General features: G+C 34.6%; 2 protein-coding genes across 3 annotated transcripts in view; both read right to left on the bottom strand.

Annotated features, from left to right (window-relative positions):
- lola (longitudinals lacking) overlaps positions 1-24601 on the bottom strand; it is a 137022-nt gene that overhangs the window by 59834 nt on the left and 52587 nt on the right. The window lies entirely within an intron of this gene.
- LOC137245812 (zinc finger protein 398-like) lies at positions 10713-17344 on the bottom strand. Its single transcript, XM_067777019.1, has 2 exons — positions 17195-17344; positions 10713-16851 (listed from the first exon to the last, which is right to left on the bottom strand). Exon 2 carries the CDS (start codon positions 16805-16807, stop codon positions 16079-16081), a length of 729 nt encoding a protein of 242 aa, XP_067633120.1. The 5' UTR covers positions 16808-16851; positions 17195-17344; the 3' UTR covers positions 10713-16078.

Genomic DNA, 24601 nt, shown 5'->3' with positions numbered 1-24601 from the left:
TGTTTTTATTATTTATCAATGATCTTCCAAGTATGTTAACTAGCTCCGAGATTTTAATGTACGCCGATGATGTAAAGTTCCTTAGACCCATTCAAAGCCCTGGAGACAGACTACTTCTTCACAACGATTTGGATAGCTTAGTTCAATGGTGCAAGGCCAATGAAATGGCCCTCAACCTAAACAAATGCAAATTCATGAGTTTTACTAGAAAATCATATCAGATACATAATTATTCATAGGTGACTACCAGATTGAGCAAGTTACTAGCTTCATCGATCTCGGTGTCACAATGGACCCCAAACTGGACTTCAAATATCATATTGAAACTTGTGTGACTCGATCTAGAGGTGTGTTAGCTTTCATTAAACGATGGTCAAAAGAATTTATGGACCCTTACGTCACAAAAGCACTCTTTACTGCCTTAGTTCGACCGATACTAGAATACGCGTCAATTGTTTGGAACCCACGGTATCAGATTTATCGTGACAAGCTGGAATCGGTTCAAAAACAGTTCCTGCTTTTTGCGTTAAGTCACTTATCGTGGGATCCAACAAGGAATCTTCCATCCTATAATAGCCGGTTGAAGCTTATTAACCTTCCTTCCCTTCTTCCCTTGAGAGCCGCAGGGAAATGGGTGTATTGTTCATGGTGAAATTATTGGGAGGGATTGTGAATAGCCCATTTTTACTTAGTGAGATAAAGATTAATGTCCCTATGAGGCCATCAAGACATTTTCAACCACTCTTCCTGAGTACATGTAGATATAATTTTGAAATGCACGAAGCTTTTCGTTGTTTGTGTCTGGATTTCAACAAGCACTACATCAATTTCGATATTTCAGATTCGCCCTTCTTAATAAAGAAAAGTATAATATTTAACCTAAATTAGAAAATGCTTATCTAATGCAAGCACATGCAAATCAAAACACATAAGTGTGATAAGATCATACGCATAATAAATACATTACAAAAACGTACTGGTCACTGCGTCATCTACAACATACATTACATCTCACGAGAGCCCCCTACTGGGCAAACATGAGCATTTCGCGTTGGCTCCTTTATGAGCGCTTCACGTCGGCTCCCTAATGGGCACACAGCTCCTTTCTGAGCAATTATCATCCTTCAGAGATCCTCACGACGGCTGCCTGCTTGGGCATACGTATAAGAATTGATGCATAACAATCTAAATATGTTATTTATATCGAATATACTACATATTTTAAGTAAATTGAACATTTTAGTCTGTATAAATTTTTAAATTATAGACTAATAAATAAATAAATAAATAAATTGTGTAAATATGCTACACCAGTTTGCAGATGCAATGATGCTAGACCATTTGCACAAAATCCTGAACTGCCATAGTCTAAATATCTAACGTAATTTTCGATTAGCATTTTCTGACCCCAAAAAATGTAATTCGCTGCTGTACTGCAATTCATAAACAAAGCAGCCAGAATATTTAACACATAGTATTTATCTTAAAGAATTTTTACTTAAAATGTAGGATTTTTAACGAGCATTCGTGTTATAATACTTAGTTTCATATCATATACTGAGTTTTCTGTAGTTAGCCAATGTCTAAAAAATATCCTTATGCTTTGTAATAAGTTAATAATATTAAAAAGTATATATATGTATATATGTATGTATGTATATTCCAATTAAACGGTTTCTAATTGGCTTTGTATGACATTTTGCATTTTTACAGCGAATGGTAGGAATTCCCTTTGCATCTTAGCGAAATGTGTTTTAATATGTTTTGTTAGATTATCGCTACGTTTGGCTGCGTAATTGCATGAAGGACATTGAAATATTGGTCGTTCAGTCGTAAATCGACATTCGAAACGCCGATGGCGACTTAAGCTTTTACGTGTTTTATATGTTTTACCACATTGATCGCAAGAGTGTTGATACCAGGTTAAAAGGAAATCTGAACATACAAACCATTCATTTTGTATGACAATTACATATTTTTTGTTATTTATAATGGAGCGATGTGGCAATGTTTCAATGTGATTCGATGATTGGCCCCATGGTAGTGTACGTATTGATGATGTGGCGTGATTGATTGATGTGGTGTAAGTTAGGTGAATGGATAGTGAAGAGTTTCGAACAAGGAGTAGAAGAAGATAATATACACATTTTTATAAATCTTCTACAGATTCACAATTATTCAAACAAAAAACAAAACGAAACAAGAAAAATTCGTGTTGATGGATTTATGAGCAAAAACATAAACAAAAAAACATCTCTAGTAAATACACCTACACATACTCGTAAACTACGTACATAACTAAAAGAGAACAAAACGATAATTCCAAAATTATTAAAAAAAACAAGCTTTGTAAAATTTTAAATTTATAGAATTTGGGAGCTTATTTCATTGCGATTAATTTGAGGATACGTTTTTACATTTTGCATACCCATCAAACATAGAAGTCAGCTATAACTTACTTAATTGGCGCTCAACCGTTTAAACGGTAATGACCGTACAAGGCACGCCAGTCGCTTCTTCGTTCTGCTAACTGACACAAAAGGAAATCGTTTACCGCCTGTTCCTTCCAGGGCAGTCTCAGCCATTAGTTATTAATAAATCTGAGCTTCCCTTCCGCTATATGGCAAACTACTACAAATTATTGACAGCTACTTTGCTACTGCTTTAAAGTCCGGTTCTTGACATAACCATATAAAGATAAAGAGTCGCAGAAAGTATTCCTACCCACATTGGTACTAGAAAACAGAGGGCGTTGTACCGAGTTGGTAGAGGTAGCTAGAGGAAGACTTGATCACAGTTGGTGTCGTGACTCGTTACAGAGTGGCCTAAATCACCTAGCGCCAATTAATTGTGATGATGATCCCATTTCCATAAGTTAGTCTCCACTTTTTGGAGATTTTATTTTTCGTTTTGAGTATACTTTGACTTGGCTAATTTTTATTTGCGTTACTTAATCGGAATACATTCCATTATTTTTTATGATTTTTTTAGGTTAAATCAAATAAATACTTCCGAGGAGATTTTGGCAGAGCTTCTCTTGCAATTTGTGCCGTGCCCTGCGCTCGCCAGGCTAAGACTCCAGCTATTACCCTGCAGTTAAACGCTAAACATTGTAGTTCATTGAATAGAATTTTATGGGCATATTGTTACGTTTGGATGGTTCATTGATTAGAATGAATATTGAGGATATTTGGATATTCACTTTTAAATTTTATGATTAAATTGACAACAAAATGAATTTCAGCTAATTTAGCAATAACGTGATTTTTCAACACAAATATTAGAGTTGCTAAGGAAATCATCCCGGAATGCAATCCATGCATTCCCTTTCCTGGACTAACACTTTTTGATTGTAGCCTCTATATCTTTTTTTGGAATGATGAATACATTTTTTTAGTCCCTATTCTTTTTGTTAGTCTGAACTAAATATCCCTTTTTGCCTTTTAATATTATATATTGTTATATAAAGTGACCATAATTCGACCTTTATGACCAAAAGAGTAAATTCTTGAATTATAAGGCCCAGTTTTCATTGCGAATTACCACTAAAGTTAAAAGAAAAGTTAGCTTTACTTCTCCACTTTGGCCGTTTAAACTGAAATGACCAGTTAAATTCTCTAAAATTTTAAACTCCTAATTTGCCGGTTACGTTTCGGTATTTCATAACCTACGTCATCGTTACTTTCTGGCTGTAGGTTTGCTTACAGAATGTCTGCTCTCGCTTTTTTGCTACAGACATTTACGCCTTCTGTGGTCCTATTATGTAACTGATTTGGAAAGAAAACTCTTCCGCATTTGAAAAAAATGTATGTAATTTGAAAGCATTCGAATCATATTTCCATTCGAATCGAGTTGCATAATAGAGCCTCTGGTCTGCTGAACGGTGAAAATATCAGTCATATCGATCTTATTTATTTTTTATAGTTTTTTCTTTTCTAAAAGCGTTTATGCTGCTATGGCCGACAGTAAAATTTTTACATATATTTTTTAAAACTATGGAAAAGATTATGTGTTTTCTCTAGACACCGGTAAAGCAAGTATATAAGCATTGTGAATTCCTACAAGTGTGGATTTCTTCTATTCCTCCATTGCCATACAGACCTGCCAAATAAGGATTACCGGGAAAATGGCTGTCACGAATGGCCAAAGAATGAAAGTAAGGTTTGTTATTTTCGCTCGGTAATAAAACTCCCTTGGTGTGGCCAATTGGCGCCAGTTGGCAGGGAGAAGCGACTGGCGCGCCTTGCTGGGCGGCCATAACCGTTTAAACGGTTAAGCGCCAATTAATTTGTATTTCAAACAAACTTTTCTTTGAAATGCGTCTATACAAAAGCAGGCTGCATATTAATATTCGTTTATTAACTTAACAGTTAGTTAACAGAGAAACTAAGAGCAGTCAGTTGAGCAAAAAACAGGTGATCGAGGCTGTTTACTATTGTGAACGTTTTTTCAAACATTCGCCACTTGTGTGCATTCACAGTAAAAATATGTATTTTCATGTACCTCCCACCAAATTATAACGACCTCTTATAAGTAGCTAAGATATTTAATAAAAAAAACTGTGCTTTAATGTATTTTTTACAACAAACAAAGGAATATGAGTGAAATTTAGTATTTTCTTTTAATTTTCTGAAAACAATTCCATCATCAAACAAGCCAAACATATGTAAGTGTAGTTTAAGTCATACAAAGGATTGCGGAATTGACCTATAGGATGCTGATATATGTATGTACCGACTTTTATATCAAAAGGCATTCAGCTGATGCCTAGATCGACTCACATGTCAACTGATATGACCCTGATTCATAGACTGAGTAGTATGCCAAAGCTTATTGTGGATAGGAGCAACACAGATATAAGATCTAGAAGCATAGGTCCTAGAAAACTTTTAGTATATGCCAATAAGTAGGGTGACCAGATCGTCCGGACGCCAATCCGGGACGCCATTTTCAAATCCTCCCCCTATACTCCCGAGGCTGTATTGGAAAAAAGAACTGAACGATTTTCAAAATCTCAGAAAAACAAGCCACATTCAGATTCGCAGGTTGTTTTCTCATCTTACTTCGAATTTAGTAAAATCCGGGACGGCGGGACGCATGGTCACCCTACCAATAGGAAAGAGTAATGTTATAACATAAGTTTCTGATGGGGTTTTTCAGTTTGGTCGTTGAGCAAACTTTTTATAACACTATAGACTCATTTTATGTGGGGTCCTCACTGACCAGCCAGTTCAACCTAACCCAACACACACCACTGCGGCCGCCAAAAACCAAATCAAAATTACAAATAAGTAAAAACGACAGCGGCGCATTAGTGCGAACAAAAAATATTTACAAACATATTGAGCATTTATTATAGTTTGCCAACTTGAATTACTGACACTCAGTTCGATGTTAGCTATTTTCATTTACAGAAATCCTACCGCTAACCGGAGATGGAAAAAACAGTACAAGTCATGATTGCCACCAGCTCTATATCTAAAACGAACACACAGTGAAGCCAAAACGTGGAATTTTCTTCCACTCGTGGGATTTTTTTTAACAAAAAATCAGCTAAAAGGTTAAAAGCGATTTCAGAAATATTTTCCATTGCTCAGTGAACAAAAATCTGTATAATATGGACATTGGAAAAGACAGGCACCAGTGCGTATACGGAACATTTTTTTTTATATAAAAGAGTTATATACATACAAAATGTACAAGTAAATCTAATATAAGCGTGTTAAAAATTTTGCCATGCGAGACCAAGGGTATAAAATCATATAAATAATTTTTTGCATATACATACATACGTATGCATGTACGAATATGTAAGCAAAATTTTATATTTAAGAAACTTTTTTTTGTGGGAAAAAAGGATTTTCCCACTCGAATAAGGGAAAAAATGGAAAATGAATACAATTTCGTGTGATCTTTCTTTTCACGACTCGATGGCATCACTGCATCCGCAAGGCAGGTGAATTATTGCAGAGAAACTTTTCACGGCAAAAATGCACTCGGCGCGTTTGCCAATGAACGCCAACGAAGGCGACAAACTGCCAAGACCATACCGATATAACTAATCGCTTTAAGAGCTAGCTTGAGATTCCATCGGAAGCGTCTGGTCATGAGGTGCGTATGAAAGCGGTTAAATCAACTGGCTCGCTATACAAACGTGTAACGCAACATCATTCCCAGCAGAGCGGGTTTAATAATGATGATTCTTCTTCTGTATGAATAAAAAAATTACTTTGAATGTTTGTTGGGCATACTCAAATAGTTATTTACGTATGTAAATAAATATGTACTACGAAATAAATTCAAGAACTATGAAAATCATGATCACATCAAGTAAAGATCTACCACAATACATACATACATACATATGAACATATAAATTACATACAAACATATAGTATCGTTACCTTCATGACAAGCTACTAAGTTCATAATTTAAATAAAGAAAAAAAGCATTTATACATAAATACTATTTATAATAACTAATATCTAATAATTTAAAATGTTCATATGTAAAAAAAGCATTCTAAACGCAACAAAACTTTAAAAAAATGCAACCTTTTCTTCGAAAATTACTTAATAAGGCAAATCTTTGTAAAATTATTCCTGAATAAATTTTGGACAGATAACTTAATTTTGAATAGTTTTCCGGTTGAAAATTTTTCCAAAAACTCAACGTTTACTCATTATATAAAAAAAATATTTTGTAGGTTGACTGAAAGAAAACAACAAACAAAATAATTTATTAGTCATTTAAATAAATTTTCTTTAAATAAGCAAAATTATCTGTATTCGTAAATAACCGATAAAAAATTATTTATCTTTTATTCGTTATTCGAATAAATTTTGGCCAACTCTGAGCATAAAGAAAAAACTAGATTTTAAATAATAATGAAACTGATATTAATGCTCCAAAACTGAGGTAATTCTATACGACAGCATGACACTCTTAAGACACAACCAAAATACCAGGATCGCGAATCCCAAAGTGGAAAATAAAAATGTTGCTTCTGTTATGAGATATTTGGTTGTTATGTTATTCTACACAGGAAAAATATTGTGTACAAAGGGATTCACGGATTTAATTTTGATCCCACCCCATTGTTGAACCGACCAGGGTTATTTTCCATAATCGCGGCTTAAGGCCGCCAACGCAGAAAAGTCTTCTGCACAAAAATATTATGAATCACACCACCAGTTTCGGAGAGACCCGGGGTCATTTTTCGTCTTTTCGCTAAAATCTTTTGAACGACTCCAAATTTTTCCTTTCCGTTTTCGGATTCGCGTCTTTTGACACCCCTCCCGATATTTCTTGAGTTGTATTAAGAGTTTCATGCTGTTGTATAGAAACTAAAAATAGCACATCGATGTTCTTTAACAATTGTGAACCCACCAGACATAAGAAAAGTGACCATCTCACCCAAATTTGTATTACTGCAAGCGAAGCCTTCGCCTCAGGCATCAAAATTAATAAAATGTGGAGTTTGGTCGCCGATTAAGTCAAACCGTGAACACAGCTTTGACAGATTGACGACACTGTCGGCATTTTGACGATTTTCATCTAGAATGACGCTTGGACGATTTTGTGATGAAAAATTACGATTTAAGCCTGTCTTCTATGTAAGATATTACTTTTAAATGTATATGTCTATGGCGGCCACCGTGGTGTGATGGTAGCGTGCTCCGCTTACCACACCGTATGCCCTGGGTTCACACCCTGGTCAAAGCAACATCAAAATTTTAGAAATAAGGTTTTTCAATTATAAAAAAAAATTTCTAAGCGGGGTCGCCCCTCGTCAGTGTTTGGGGCAAGCGCTCCGAGTGTATTTCTCCCATGAAAAGCTCTCAGGGAAAACTCATCTGCCTTGCAGATGCCGTTCGGAGTCGGCATAAAACATGTAGGTCCCGTTCGGCCAATTTGTAGGGAAAATCAAGAGGAGCACGACGCAAATTGGAAGAGAAGCTCGGCTTCGGAGGTTATCGCGCCTTACATTTATTTATTTTTTATGTCATTCTTTGACGCTTTGCTCTTCGTATGCCTGCTTAAAGCTACCCAGCAGTGTAGAAACATTGGTGCACAATGTGTATAATTACGTTTCCAATAGTTCTCAGAGAAGTACTCAATTGAAAAATATAATTGCGCTATTGGAATTGCAGCCAAAAAAGATGCTACATCCATGTCAAACTCGCTGGCTATCCTTAGGGGCAGTAGTATACAGAGTATTAGAACTTTGTGAACTATTAAAAATATTTTTTAACCTCGTTGTTAATATTGACAAAATAGACAGTGCAAAGACCATTCTTGATAACTTGGATGATATGACTGAAATTTATCTCCCTTCCTGAAGTATATCCTTCAAAATATTGTAACGAATGTTAGCAGCACTGAGCGATGCTATCGTCTCTAAGCCGATGCTAACCAGTGACGTGAATGCACATCAATAATTCAATCATTATGTATCTACATAAACGAATAAATAATTGCGTCTACACATATGTACGTATACGAACATTTGAGCGGCAATGCACAAATACATGCATATATCTTATCTGAGTTGTCACAAGAGAGAGCAATAATTTGTGCACGTAGTTGTGGCTGGCGATTTTGTAGCCGAACTAACTAGTAACTTCTGGAAATCGAAGAGCCTAGAAGTATGCAGCGTAAACTATAAAAGCGGGGCAGGCGAGCAAGAAGTAGTTCAGTTTGATTTGAGATTTGGATTAAGCGCTATCTAGCGAGCTATAGCAGTATTATTTTGAATAGTAGAGTTTCATTTGAGCTGTCAATCAGTTTGGTTATTAAGTAAGCTATTCGTTGCAAATTACAAGTGTTATTGTGAAGTACTTGAATAAAGGCCATTTTTCCATTATTCAATATTGGAGTTATTTATTCAACAGTTTAGTGATTCGAACTTAGCAGAGGATTGCAAATAAGAGGATTTGCAGCAAATTCGTTACAATATTAATAAAGTTAATAAAATTTTCCAGAGTGAGGGGCTTCAAGTACATAATATGTATTCAGAAATAAAAAGACTATATTTAAGCATATTCATATATGTAATACTCCTATATTGCTAATAGAAAATGCTGGCAATGTGTTTTGATTTCGAAATCAAAACAAGACAGCCTATAAAATGTTTGTGATTGTAGCAGCATAAGTGTGACAAAAAAAAAATTTAAATTTTGGTACATTCCATTATTGAATACAAAAACAAAAACGTTTAAACAGAAATATATCGGCACTCTGATGTTTGGGAATGTACTTAGCTCTTTGTAGCAATATAGGAGTATTACATATGTATATGAATATAATTTTGTAAAGCCGGAATGCATTACATTATACAACATAGAAATTTTAGATTATAAAAACATTTAAAATATATTGCAAAGTGATCAGATTTATATAGGAGTTTATGCGATGGATAAGCTTATCGCCTCTAACATTTCTGAGCAAGATCGCACACCATCGATCAGAAAATTGTGCGGGATATTGATAGCGAGTAGAGGGAATTAAAGTTTTTAGAATTTAACACGTATTTTGAAGGCATTTCTAAGGTACCTCCAGAAGTTTTTTGGAAAACTGTTCTACTATCAAAAGAGCTGACTCTACATACGCTTTTTCTAATTTATGTGCATTCGTTGCAAATCTAATTTGCCTGCCACACTCTTTAGCGAATGTAGAACGAATTGTTTCCAAAATAAATTTAAACAAAACCAAAACCCGAAACCGTCTGGAAACTGATACATTAAAAGGAATATTGCTGGCCAAGATTATTTAAAATTTAAAAACTTTTCCTGCCATAATATTGAACGGCAAATAAATATGCTAAAAAAATTAACGCGAAAATGTATAAAGAAGAAATTAAAATTATATAGGAGTTTATGCGAGGTTCGATTCGAGCTCAAAGGAAAAAAAATGACTGAAAACAAGTACCTTTTGTATGTAATACAAAATTTATATTTTAAGAGGTTTTTTTATTTATAAAATAATGAATTAAAAACGATTTTATATGTTTATGTGGCAACAAAAAATAACAAAGACAATTTTCAAAAACACGCTTTTAAACTTAATAATGTTGAATGAAATCCGCCGATCTCATTTTTGTTTCCGGCGAATACAATCGTACGTCCCTAACCCAACTTCGTCCTAACTCAACTTTGGTTGTTATTGCTTATTGCCATAGATATGACGATTTTTTGGGCCGCGTCTGTGACGACTTGGAAAAAAAATATATGGCAACGCTGCGTGAACATAACATTAATCGATTACAATTTACGTGATACGCATGTATGTGCTACATTGGAGCGCATCAAGAAAATGAATTGAAGTGTAAAATTTGTTTTTCCCATAACTTTTATTTTGATCTTTGATTTCAATGAGTGACATATTTTTTGCCTAAAGCCAAAAAATAGTTTCGCTCTATTTACAGGGTGCCACAATTTGCTTTTTTTTTTCTTTTTTAAAACTCCATTAGGGGGATATTTTTAGTTTTTTTTAATTCATTCATCGTGTCACGCTCTAATATCCATGGACGAAAAAGTAAAAAAAAAATTTCAAGTTCAAAAACAAGAGGTTTAAAGGTTTACTAAGAAAACAAAATGATGTTCCCTAAATGAAATAGTGGTCGCCGTGGCTTACAGCAATTATGCTGGCCCGCCATACCCAGGGGTGGCTTTTCTTAATTCAATATCGAACATGGAGTATCAAATGATCGTTTTCGCTTTCCATTACAAAACATGTCGACGCGTCGTACCCAACCTTCGATAAAAGCTGTTCGGTACGTAATTAGCCATCGAATTGCATATTCGTAGGTTGAAAATTTATGCTTTTGAATTATTTATTAAACGATTTTTACACTGTTATACAATAGAAAATATTTTGATATCTTCAAAAACATTTCTAAACGCTTTTTGTAATATGGAAACTAATGTACTCATACCAAACGATCTCGTTGAGCGTTCGATATCGAACTGAAGTATCAAACCGACGAGTGTAAGCGTATTCCGCCTACCACACCGGGGACCCTGGGTTAACGCCCCGGGCAAAGCAAGTTCAAAATTGTAGAAACAAGTTTTTCAATTAGAAGAAAATTTTTCTAAACGGAGTCGCCCCTCGGCAGTGATTTCGCAAACACTCCGAGTGTATTTCTGCCATGAAAAGCTTCTCTGTGAGAGCTCATCTGCCTTGCAGATGCCGTTCGGAGTCGCAATAAAACACATAGGCCCCGTCCCGCCAATTTGTAGGAAAAATTAAAAAGGAGCAAGAAATCGGAACAGAACCTTGGCCTAAAATCTCGACGGAGGTTATGGCGCCTTGCATTTTTTTCTAGTACTCTAGAGCTATTAATAAAACAACGACTATCATATGTTACAGAAGTTAAACCGAATTTTCTTTTTAAAACGACAATTGATTTCATTGTAAGCTTCTTTTTGAAACTGTGTGCAAAGCCTCATTTGTCTTCTAGGATCGGAAATACATGATAACTCGCATTCTAAGGCAGCTGTATCGATCGCATAAAATGATTTAGAATCCGCCCGAGATTTCTTGCAAAATTGAGAAGTTTTTGTTAAGCGAGCTGAGCCTATTGAGGTGAAATTCATCAACTCCTTTATGTTTATCTTTAGAACACACGTTGGGCGGATAAGCCGTCAGACTTAAGGATCAGGATCTAATTAGGTCGAGGCTCTCGGTTTTTACTTGCCAACCAATAAGCTCTTACTTTACTAGTAAGATTGCCGTAATGGTCAAACACAATGTGTTGCCAATTCCAAATGAAGTCTGATTTACATCATTTAACGTGCTAAAAAAGCTGGGTTAAATATTTAACTTATTAATCTTTCCTCTGCAAGGCAATTTGTTTTTTAAAAAAATTAACTCTGAGTTAAGCAGGTAACCTGCACTCAGGTGAAAAAACACCTAAGTTTTCAGGAAAATCATGAAATATCGAGCTACGTAAATTCTCTATCCAGGAGGCGATCCGTACCCTGTTTATGCTCTTTATATGTACGAATGTAACTACGCATTGTGAGCAGGAGCAAGAATAAAAACGTATTGTGTACAAGTTTAAAAAATTCAAAAACCTAAAACAAATGAACACTCACTCTTTTTTAGTACAACTTATTTGCTTGTATTTGATTTCGAATAAAAGTTACAATTTAGTTTATATTTAAAAAAACAAAAAACCATGTATATATACATATGTACGTACAACAATGGATAATACATAGAATACATAAGTTAATTTAATATAATAATAAGTTTTTAAAATATATATTCCAATATATTTCCAAACGGTTGACAATAGCACAAAAGCCCAACAGGCAATGATGCGACACAAAGCTTTGATGGGAACACAGTAAACGTTTTGAAATGTAGATATGTAGTAAATGATGAGATATATCAGTGAGAAGAAGTTTGTAGATATTCTACTACAACATAAATCAAGGTTGCACGTGCGAAAGTTGAAAATAACAAAAAGTATAAATGACCAACTTTTTGTGTACATCGGAATATTATACATATACACATACATATATATTTTTTTTAATCAGAGAATAAAAGTTGTAGTTATAATAGTAGTTGTAGCTGAAGATGTGAAGTTGTAATAGATGAATTGTAGAGATCTAAAAGAGATTTAGTTTAATATCAATTAGTCCAATACAATAAAAGAGCTTCTAAATAATACAAATTTCATTTAAGACGGCGATGTGCAATTATTTCAGAATAAGCTTGTATACCTTTTAGTAATACCCAATTTCGCAGTAAAAGCAAGTGCGTTTAGATTGTCTGAAAGTATAATATTTATATAAGGAATTTACACACTTCATTTGTACATATGTATATATGTATGTATGTACATATGTATGAAAACAACTTACCGTTTATAATTATCAGAAAAAATAATTCGATTTATGTATATCTATTTTTAATTTATTTTATATAATACACACATCGTACATATAAATAGTTGATTCAAAACAAGAAACATATATTTAGTAAGTAAATTCACAATGTATGTTTGAGTGTTATGCATTAATATAATTTAAGGATAAAACTTTGTAATATTTCAAAATCAATTTTTAACTCTTTAAGCACACGAGTCAATGAGTTCCGTTATGAAAGCGTATGTGCATAAATTTTAAAGACTAGAATCCTACAATTTCCGTTTTAAATAATATCTAAAATAATTTATTTTTTTTTTTTATATTTTTTTTTTTTTTTAAATAATTCGTCTATGAATAAAGGTGACTTGTTGCATTTTTGTATTTTCTTTGGTCAATGTACGGTTGGGCCATGTAAGAAAGAATTTATTAAACGTACATAAGCTATTTAGCCCACCGAAGAAGCGAAGGTCAAAACCATTTAAACGGTTAAGCGCCAGTTAAGTAGTTATTAAGCCATTTGTGACATTTCACCTTTTTCTTTTCATGACTTGAAGTATACTATGTAATGTGTAGGTATGTATGTATGTATGTAGCTATTTTATGAATTGTAGCAACTTTGGTCTAATAAAATAAGCCAACATGAAGTGTCGCTAAGCTCAGCTCTTAATATCAATGTTGTTGGTTTTTTTCTTCTTAGGTGTCAAATCAAATAAATAATTTAAAATCTAGATGGGATCAACTGTATACATTTTTGTTGCTCCCTGGAGATCTTGTTAACCGTTAATACAAAATATTGGCTAAGAGGATTTTTGGCTTTTGTTTCATTATAAAAATGTAAAATACAGAAATTCTTTACTAAAACGATAAATACGAGTGCATAAGCAAATGAATGAACGAAAAGTGACAAATTATAATACTTTTTGGTAGTGTGTCCTAATTAAAATATACATACATATGTAATACATAGTCAGTAAAAGTGCTATGCAGCATAAACAACATTGTGGAAAATCAAGTTTTTGAAGGTTTGGAATTGAAGAGTTCAAGCTAAATTTTCACCGAGTCACCTATGCTGAAATGAAAGGCGACATTTTCGCTTTTCCTTTTACAACCTTTAGGATACTTTTGTAACACTATATCGATAATTTAACTTTTTTTATAGTTCAGGATAATTAATGTTAGAATACTTTTCTGAAGAATATCGTTTTACACTGATTTGAAAATATTCAAAGATCTAAACATTTGCGAGAATAAAAGTTCAGCTATAACATAATTTGCTGTAGAGAATTCTGGTTACGCCATTTAGCACTTTTACCGAGTATGTACCAGTTTATACTTAATATTAAGCCAGTAAAATAAATTAGTGTACTTTTCTCTATTAAATAGCTAGCGGAGTGATTATTAGTATTTGTTATTAAATCAAAATGAATAGATCCCGTTGCAGGAAGGACTCTGCCTGGTGATATAAGTTTTCAAAATTAGTTGAGGAATGCTTATTCAATATTGTAATGCTATCCCAATCTTATGTGGCTTGCATTTTTTCCATATGAAAACGATTGCCACCACGGCAAGCGAAAACGAACAACACGAATTGATCAGTAGGAAACATACTACTAAACGAGCATGGCTCTCGTTCGTTTGTGAGCCCATATACAAAAATACGTACACTTATATGTGTGTTATTTCGATAGAGTGTAGATATGACATACGCATTCACGCATTCAGATGAGAATACCGACCACTGTTATAAACTCGTACAGCAACAACTACGATCCAACGTTAATATGAAATCCGACTGTTGATTTGGTCGCCATTGCTTTAAAGGAAATATACATATACGTAATTGTGCTGCAAAAATGCATACCTAAACAATATCCCAAAACTTTCAGTTAAAAAATTTTTATTGAAAATCGTCACGTTTGATGTTGAACCTTTTTTCTTATAATTTATCTTTTTTTTAGATAAAAAAATGCCGAAACTAACACTACAGTTAAGTTGAGCTAAGAAGGTCGCACCTTAGCAAAATCATTAATAAATATTTAAATTAATATAAATTTGAAAATAATGTTGCCCTTTTGGTTCTTCTCAGCTTTATCGTGAGTTTGTTTCATTATAAATAATAAATATAAATACAGCCATTTTACATAGCGCCAGGTGGCCTATTTCAAAAGTTAGAATATAAATATGCAACATGACGTTTTTTTTTTTTTCAGAAAATACACGCCATAAATTTGTTACCCTTTCAACAATCCGAAAAGAAAATTAATTGGTAAACTAGAATGAGAATTCATACATATGTCTTATATAGTATATTTTACCGTTTTAAGTCGTTTACGGATTGTGAAAAGGAATTAAATTAAATTAATTAAATTTATCCGGCCTCTGTCGCTTTGTATATGAAAGGCAATCGTTTCCTATTCATATATATATATATTCCATGATGCTCTTTAAAATTTCGTTTTGGGTTTTTACCTAAATCATCCCTTTTTGAATATTATGAATGTTTAACTATAACACTTGGTTTTCATTAGGGCAAAATAACTGACATCAAGAACTGAGCTTCTCCATTATGTGGCATAACTAACTCGAAGTCGATAGAGCAGTGTGTGGTCAAATCCCAATCTAAAATTTCTGCAACGCGAAAAATTGTCTTCTTATTGAAAAAACTTGTTTCTGAGATTTTGATGTTGCTTTGCCCGGGGCGTGAACACAGCATCTTCGGTGGGATAGGCGGAGCACGCCATCATCACGCAACGGCTGCCGTTGGGCCATTTCCGCTTTCAATTATTGGACAATTTTCCCTTGTAGTCAAACGATATAACGGCAAACGTATTTCAGGTTATATCATATCACAAGCCGTTTTTACAGATATGACCATGTTTGTGGTCAAATTTGACCTAATGAGGACCAAGCATGACACTTCGAGTAGACAGGTAATTGCTAATATATATGTATGTATGCGGGACCCCTGCCTATTTGTCATTTTGCACAGTGTAGTCAAAAAAAGTAAAAACTTTGTGAAAATATAAAGCAAAAAGTGTTGTGAGCCAACTTATTTTACTGGCTGTTTGTATGTATGTATGTGTATACTTAAATATATAAATAAATAAATAAATAGTAAATTAGTGAGTATTATATAAAATTAGTTTTTTTCCTGATATGTGCACAGTCAAGTGTGTTTGCAAAAATAAATATATGATCAATTGTTGTTGTAGGCGAATGGCATAGTATTGATGAGACGTTCCTTTAATAACGAATTAGATATCAACTGTATGCCTAATTTCATTTTCCAATCTTCTCCGATCGGCTCCACGTTTTGTACGTGAACTTTCTCATTATTGGCGCTACCCGAAAACGAATGGGCGACAATACCTTCGTTCAGAGTATCAGATATTTTCTCTATGTTTTCACCTATTACTGCTGCAGTTGATATGGCTGTAATAGCACCTGTTAGGCCATATGTCGGTTTAATATCATCTTTCGTTTTATTAATACTTAGAGTACCAGCGCCATTAACTTCCCCACCTCCATTGACCCAACTTATTTCTGGACTATTTATAGATTTGTCAGTTTGCTCGTGATGATGTACTCTTTTCAATGATAAATTTTCCGGTGCTGAAGTGTCACAATCATTGGTATTGCCCAAACAACCAATAATGCTTTCGCCACCACTTCGATATCCATTACCGCTTCCACCTCCACTATTACTTGTCTGTTGGGCTACAGCCGGTGGAATGCCATGTTTCGATGTCAAATGTCGTACCATATGATATTTACGTCGAAAACGTGACGGACAAAGATCACAGCTAAAGCGAGGTGGAATACCAATGCATTCGTCTCGCATGTGACGTTGCAAGTGCCGTTTGCGTAAATAACTTTTTCCACAAACTGCACATGGGAAACGTGCATGTGGGTTATTAACAAACATTTCACTGCCGATTAACACTGACGATTTAAAATCATATTTAAGATCTATATTTTGATCCATGTCGAAATTGTAGTGTTCCATGATGATTATGATGATGATGATATTATACACATATGCACATATATACAGATAATGCATTGATATTGATTTGCGGGTGTGCAATTTAACGAGTGGTTCATTATGTAGATGTGTTGTAGTGTTATGAATTTTTATGTGATTTATGAAATGAAAACAAAAATAAAATGAAAAATTATACAAAATGTTTAACCACAAACGTTTACAGATATTGGCGCTGTTTTAATTTTTTTTTACAATTTATTAATTTAGTTTTTTTTTTAATTATTACTTTTGATACAATTGAGCTAGAAAATAATAAAATTTACTCACAACTTGCTGATTTCTACGGCTGTATGTAATTTATGATATCCGAAATCCTTACGACGAAATAAATATTACTTGTACAAAACTTGAATGTATGTATGCTTGAACGCCAACATCAAGCCTATTGAATATATGCTTGAACGCCAACATCAAGCCTATTGCGAACCAAATGCTAAAAATTCAATTCAAATTTACTATTTACCTACAAGTGTGGGCAAATTTCGAATCAACAAATTTAACTATATGTACATATTTTTATTATATTGATTTGACTACAAGTAAATACATATTTTAAATATTAACAAACTACCGTTGTACTAACAACTCCAAATCTGTGTACTTCTAATATATTCTAAAATTATTTTACTACACGATATCGAAATCTAACCAAGGAAATCAATTCAATAAATTTTCTTTTTCGACAAAATACACGAATCCATCGTTGCGTACTCTCTAGAATTTGGTGACTAGATTTACGGGTCCCATTAATCTGTTAGTACATGACTGGTAACCTAAAATTATTTTCAGAACACTGGGTTGTATTAACAAACATATAGACATCCAACATAACTACAAATTCATAAACCCTCGAATTTAATGAGATCCTTCATATAAATACGAATGAGTATCAATCATATTGTTTCTTTATTATTATATTTTATATTTTATTTACATATGTAAGTACTTGCTTATATGTACATACCTTTATAGTTACACACCATATAATATTGTATTTATAAATTTTCTATCATAATAAATAACTAAAACACGCCTAACACTAAGCTTAATACAGAAACAAATGGAATAAAATGAGAAGCAACAAAAAAATCTGACCACTATAGCTGCAGAGCCAACGCCAGAAATGTATAGGCTGCTATCTACAGAATAGAATGCACATTTTAGCCATAGGAGGGTAGTGTGGATCCGTAATTCATATCAAGCAAGAGCATGTATGATATTGCCGTCTTTCGATTTCAAATTAACTGTCAAATTGCCTATTTGTAAACTTATTACCGGTCAGACAGCCAAATACAGAGGTAAATCACGTCAACGCCGTATATATCTACGCATAATGGTCTGCTCCCCTACCATACCAAGGTTCAACACCAGGGAAAAATCACAGCATAATGCTTTAGAAAATTATTTCTAAATGTGGTCTTCGGTCAGCAGTTATTTAACAAAACCTCACGAATATATTTATGCCATAAAAGGCTTCTCAAGAAAAATGTATCGGCCTTTCAAATGCTATTCGGACTTGCCAATTCGTTGGAAAAAATTAAATATACCCGCTACAAATTCGAAGAGAAGTTCGTCATATATCTCCTCGGAAGTATGTCGAGTCAAAGTTTATTATTTCAATATCTAAGTTGCACCGACGTCATACGTCATGTTTTACAGCAATCTGATCACGAGATTGAAGATCTTTCTCATATTCAAACCATCTTACACCATCAAAAATCAGTTCAAAGATGCGAAAAGATTTGGGATCTCCTAACGACTAGGTGCTCCGGCTCCGAGAATGCCGGTTCTACACTCACTAAGCTTCTAGGACTAATAGGCAACATATTCGGAAAATATGAACTCTTTCATATTTTCGACGCTGGCTCTTGCGATTCTTGGAATGCTTTTAACGGGGAGAAAATTTATTTGGAAAATTTATAACACAACTTTGTTGTTGTAATAATATATTACTACTAATTAAATATTTACATTCACATTTTCTTGTTGTGAATACCATGTTTTTGTCGCATATGTAACTTCAAGTCATACTTCCAAGAACAAGAAAATGCACAAAACCCGCAATGGAATTGCATAGCCGTTTTTTTTGACGCCGCAACCACCGAATGTGGAGATCCTTTGCTAGATGTGTTAATGGCATGCTTTCCACTGCTATTGGTATTTTCAACAATAATATTAGCAGCGCTACCTGTCGTTGTCATCTTTTCCATATTTATATTGGGTATTTCTGTAGGGAAGTTAATCGCTGTTCCAGTCGATACTTTAGATGCAGTATCTTTAGCAATTGAGGCAGCTGCAGTGATTGTTGACTGAGGTATGAGCATTGAACTACCAATTAGATTTGCTAATTGAATTGAGGCAGCAGCTGATATTTGACAACCACTACAATTGTTGTGATGTGTTGTTGTGGTTGATGATGATATGGGAAGGGCAGTGGCTGACGATGCATGAGCCGCTAAAATAGCTGTTGATGTTGCTTTTGTTGTTGATGGTGATGATGTTGAATTTGTTGTTGTTATTGTTAATGTATTTGCCATGCTATGTTGTGGTTGCATGATTTGTAAATGTTGTTGTTGTGATTGTTGAACAAAACAATTTCTACAACATTTGTACATGGTTCGTATCGAAATTTCCGGCTCAATAACATCAGACAACAACATATTTGCATCTGTGCATTTTGGCATTGAAATTGTTGCTGGAGTTTGAATTGGTGTCGACTTAATTAGTGGTAATGTTCCACCACCAATCGTAAATGGATTATCATCCAATGACATATTCGATAACATAGAATTTGTATGAATGTTATTGCAATTGCGATCATTTTTGGTGTAATTAGGATTGTCATCATCAGTACGATCATTGCTAACAGAATTATGTTGCTCATTTGATATTGTTACTATTTTACTGTTATCATTCGCTGCTGCGACGACCGCTGCCGCTGCTGTGGCAAAATTACACAATGCCCGAAAATCTGAAAAATTGATTATTTCGCATTGGAAACGTTTTTATGCAGTTATAATCTTTCTTGCAATTTCTTTCCCCCTTTTGCATGTACCCAAATTCAATAAAATCCTCCTTTATACATACTAAAAACACATGCATACGCACATACATACATACATAGATAGATACATATGTCAATGTGTACAGCGAAAATTTTACCAGGTAATTCGACTGTTACATTCTCGCAATTGCCTGCTCCGCCTACCACACCGTATGCCCTGGGTTCGCACCCCGGGCAAAGCAAAATCAAAAATTAGAAATAAGGTTTTTAAATTAGAAGAAAATTTTTCTAAGCGGGGTCGCCCCTCGGCAGTGTTTGGCAAGCGCTCCGGGTGTATTTCTGCCATGAAAAGCTCTCAGTGAAAACTCACTGCAAAGACTTTGGAATATAAAAATATTGCTTGTGCAAAAGTGAGTGTAAAGCAGCGGAGCGTAACAATAATCTACTAGGACACATTGGGCTTCAAGGGGTTGATAAGCGCAATACAAAGCTTTATTTATACCTTTAAAGCTTTCGCATCCCAATTGTGAACCTCGCCCACGCGAGGGGGAATCATGTTACAAATAAGAATGTATCATATACATATTTAGTAGGCGAGGCTCTGGCGACCCCAAGTTCATCATGGAACTAGGGAGTGCGGAGGGCGGGATGGCTTAGAAGGTTTATCGTTATCATATTAATCGTTCCCGAGATGGTCAGGCTAGTAACTTAGTGCTGTTTTGTTACCGGAACGTACCGGATCTTTATCGGGCAAAGGACCATCAGCATCGACACACTCCCTTCGGGGAGAGTCTTTATCGTTAATACAACAATAGTAGGACGCATTCATCACACCGCAAACTTTAATACAATTTTTAACATCACTAGAGCACAGAAAATCTATAATATAAAAATAAGTCGGGTTTTCCTTCCTGACGCTATAACTCCAGAACGCACGGTTTTACATTCGTTGGAAAGGTCTCAGGCTCCGTGAGGTTTATAGCAAAGAATATTCAGGATCGGCGCGCAGGGTCTTGAGATATAGGCCAAAACGTGGACCCGGGTACCCCTGGAATGTGTTTGTAGAATATGGATAACAAATGAAAGCTCTTGATGAGTGCTTTAGTGGAGGGTAATTTTCATTCCCCTGGGTGAGTAGGGTCTCGAGATATAGGCCAAAACGTGGGCCCGTGAACGCCTAGGTAGTGTTTTTACATTATGGGTATTAAATTGAAGCTGTTTATGTGTGCTTTAGTACAGAGTAAGTTTTACATCGCTGGGTGACTAGGGTCTCGACATATAGGCCAACACATGGACCCGGATACCCCTAGGATGTGTGTGTATTATGGGTATCAAATGAAAGCTGTTACTGAGAGCTTTAAAGTAATTTTCATTGTGATATTCGATTTAGTCGCATCAACCTGGCAAAACTAATACCTAAATATGCATGCGAAGACGAAGTAAAGACATGAATTAATAATACCCACATAACTATTTACATACGTTCTATTCGATTTGCCTGAAATTTGGTATATAAATTTGCCTATATTAGTATTTACGATGCTTTTTTGAAGCTTGCCTAACACAATTTTTCGTGCATGGAATATAAATAAATATTTGCCAACTGCTGAACAGACGAATGCAACAGTCCTAAGTAATTAATGAATTCAGCTTTAGGTTAACCGCAGGTTAACAATTGGTTTCATTTACATAAGTGTTTGCATCGCTCATTGCCATAGTCGCTGTTAATGCACAAAGAATGACTATGCATTGCAACTGAAATAGTTAAAGTTCAGTCAACAAAGCGAACTCCGTACTTTGCTATTCTCTCCGCTTGATTTCAGACTGTGATGAGAGCCATTTTAAGAGTCAATTGTGACTTTCACCAAAATGAATAGCCATATAACATTTCCATACAAATTTCAAATTATAAGAACTTTTGTAAAGCAGAATAATATCTTATGAATCAGGTCGTGGCACCATAGTGTACAAGTACAAGTGTGTTGACTTATCTGTCAAGCATTCTGACAGGCACTCGCTGGATTCGGAATGACAGCGAATTCAAAATGGATACCATTACCGAATGCGCCGAATGATTGAAAAATTGAAAAAGTCGATACGATTGGTAGTCAAAAATGTTGTCGTTGAGACCAAAAATGCGACTCTAGACCTGAGATTTCCATCAGGTGAGCGAGGCTGTTTGTAGTTTTGACGTTTATCGCTTAGTGAACACACTTGTATAGGTACACTATGCGTGGCACTATACGCAAAATCAACTTTGTTCTGGGCATTGGACCTAACCAATTTTTTTTTGTAAGAGATCGAGCCTTTGCAAAAAGTAATTTCTCACTTTTTCTTAATTTTACCTCCAGAATATATATGTATGTATATGTACTTTCGGATTACAACATTGACCCTTTCTTAATTTTATTTCAGAATAACGTGTAGCAAAAGCAAAAAAATAAAAATGTCAACGTGATTTTCTTTTTGTCAACGTGATTTTCTTTTTTTTTTTCTGATTTTATTTAAAGTTTTTTTCTTTGGAGGTTTATACATACATATGTATGTATAGGAAGGAAGCAAGTGTTTCAAGGGCTCAAAAAGCCATTTCTTCAAAAATGTTAAAATAAATTTATTTCTGAATTGTTTACCACTTTTTTATACTATAATATACAAATAAAGAAGGAATGCAGATCACGACCATATCTCTACTTTTTAGGCCTTTAAACAATTGAAATATAAAAATATTTTATGATGGGCCGAATTTCGAACGTTTAATAAAGTCCATACCTAAATGTATGCTTATGACTTAATCTCTTTAAAAAACAAGCTTGGTGCATTGTAAAAGGACTAAAAACAAACAGTTACAACAAAAAGAAAATAAAACTTTCAAAAATATGCATATTTTTACTGCTGTATCTTATGAGTCCTGCACATTTTGTTCGAGTTTTTTTTTTATAGAAATAAGTCTCTCGAAAAGCTATTTTTTCGGTTTAGTATAGATATTTTTGGTGTGCTTTTGATTGTGACCAATTCGAAGAAATGTCTAGAAACACTATGGGTTGCAAAATATTAGATTTATTATGTATCCTTTATACATATGTATAATACATCTCCACAACCAATATCTCATATTTCTATAGGATGCTGTCCCCAAGAATTGTTCAGCAAGTGTGCAATAACCAAATTTCTTATATTATCTCAGTAAATAAGTAACCTCGACCTTAACCTGTTTACCGATGGCTACAAATTAACGGAGGAGGTCGAGTCTGCCTATATATAACTATAGCCATGATGAAAGCAGCAGAAATTTTGGAGGAAGCGTGCTCAAGCTATAGGCGCGCCCATATATAAATTGATAAACGCGGCGACTAAGGCAACCACACAGTACTTCATCAAGAAGTATTCTGATATGCAAAGAAGCATTGGAAAAACTTCGCTCCGGCCGGATCATACATCTGTACTGGGTTTCCGGTCATAAAGATAACGAAAAGGCGGATGAGTTGGCAAAGGAAGGTGCAGCACTCGCTGAATTGACGGTAAACGTCCCTATCCATTTTGGAAAAGCCAAAGGGAGACAGGAGTTGCATATGATCCATCAAGAAGGAAAGGCGTGCACAGATGCGCGTGACTGCAAAATTTCTACGATCATGTGCAAATCCTACGATATTTGACTCACAAAGTGGATCATATCTCTGAAGAGGCTTACGATGGGAATAATAACTGGTCATTGCCTTCTGGCGTCACATGCTTATAAGTTAGGCCTCGTCAGAAACAGCAGATGTAGAAAGTGCGAGCTTCAGGAATAAACGGTTGAGCATGTTTTGCGATCGAGTCCTGCACTCACCAGGTTAGGGCTCCAGCTATTAGGATTTAAGCTAAAATAAATCTGTGGCTTCACGGCTAACTGAGAAAACCAGCCTTAAAGCTTTTGAGGTACATCGTGCAGTTGTTTGGTTAAGAAATGTAATGCCGATATGAACTGAACTGAATGTTGGATATTTCAGTGTAAATGAAATTTTCAGAAATCGAATCATTTACAGATATCGAGTCGCGCACTAACACAATACTAAAGAGAAAAAAGGGTTTTTTCGGTTATGGCGGGCAGACACAGAATCCATGAATTTAGCGCAACAGTTCTTGGAGTTCAAGGTGTTTATATACACTGAGTACTTAGCGCTTGAACATGTTATTTATATATATAGTATACAGATATATGTACATGTTGTACGCTCGTAAGGTGTTATGTACGGACATTCATATATATGTACAAATTAATGTGGCAAAATCACGCCTCAACTAATACCAAGGTAAGTAATTATTCACAGCAGAGCACACACAAATCATACATAGTAGATACATATGTATATGTTAAAACTCTTAAAGTATGCCAAATTTCACTTTAATAGCCGTTTTCTTTTCTAAAACAATATCCCCCTGTTGGCTTTTTCCAGCTCTCTGTTCAAAAAAGTTCAAAAGTTAGAATTTAAGAGGGTAACATGGGGGTAACATTTTTTCCAGAAAAGAAAACGCCATACATGATAATGTATCTGCACCTTACCAGAGCACGGTAAAAGTATAGAAATTGTTCAACCTAACGAATAGCTGGCAACTTCTCTGAGATATAATTCATCGCGGCTTTCACAATAAATTTGTTGTTGGACCTTTTCCAATACGTTTACCTTCTCTGC

Source organism: Eurosta solidaginis, chromosome 3 (genome assembly GCF_040869045.1).
Source record: "Eurosta solidaginis isolate ZX-2024a chromosome 3, ASM4086904v1, whole genome shotgun sequence".
NCBI lineage: Eukaryota > Metazoa > Arthropoda > Insecta > Diptera > Tephritidae > Eurosta > Eurosta solidaginis.
Note: the sequence above shows the minus strand (reverse complement) of the source record. Positions and strands in the feature narration are given on the sequence as shown.

Coding starts and splice junctions, on each gene's coding strand:
- LOC137245812 (XM_067777019.1), bottom strand. CDS start 16,807: ATGTTTGTTAATAACCCACATGCACGTTTCCCATGTGCAGTTTGTGGA.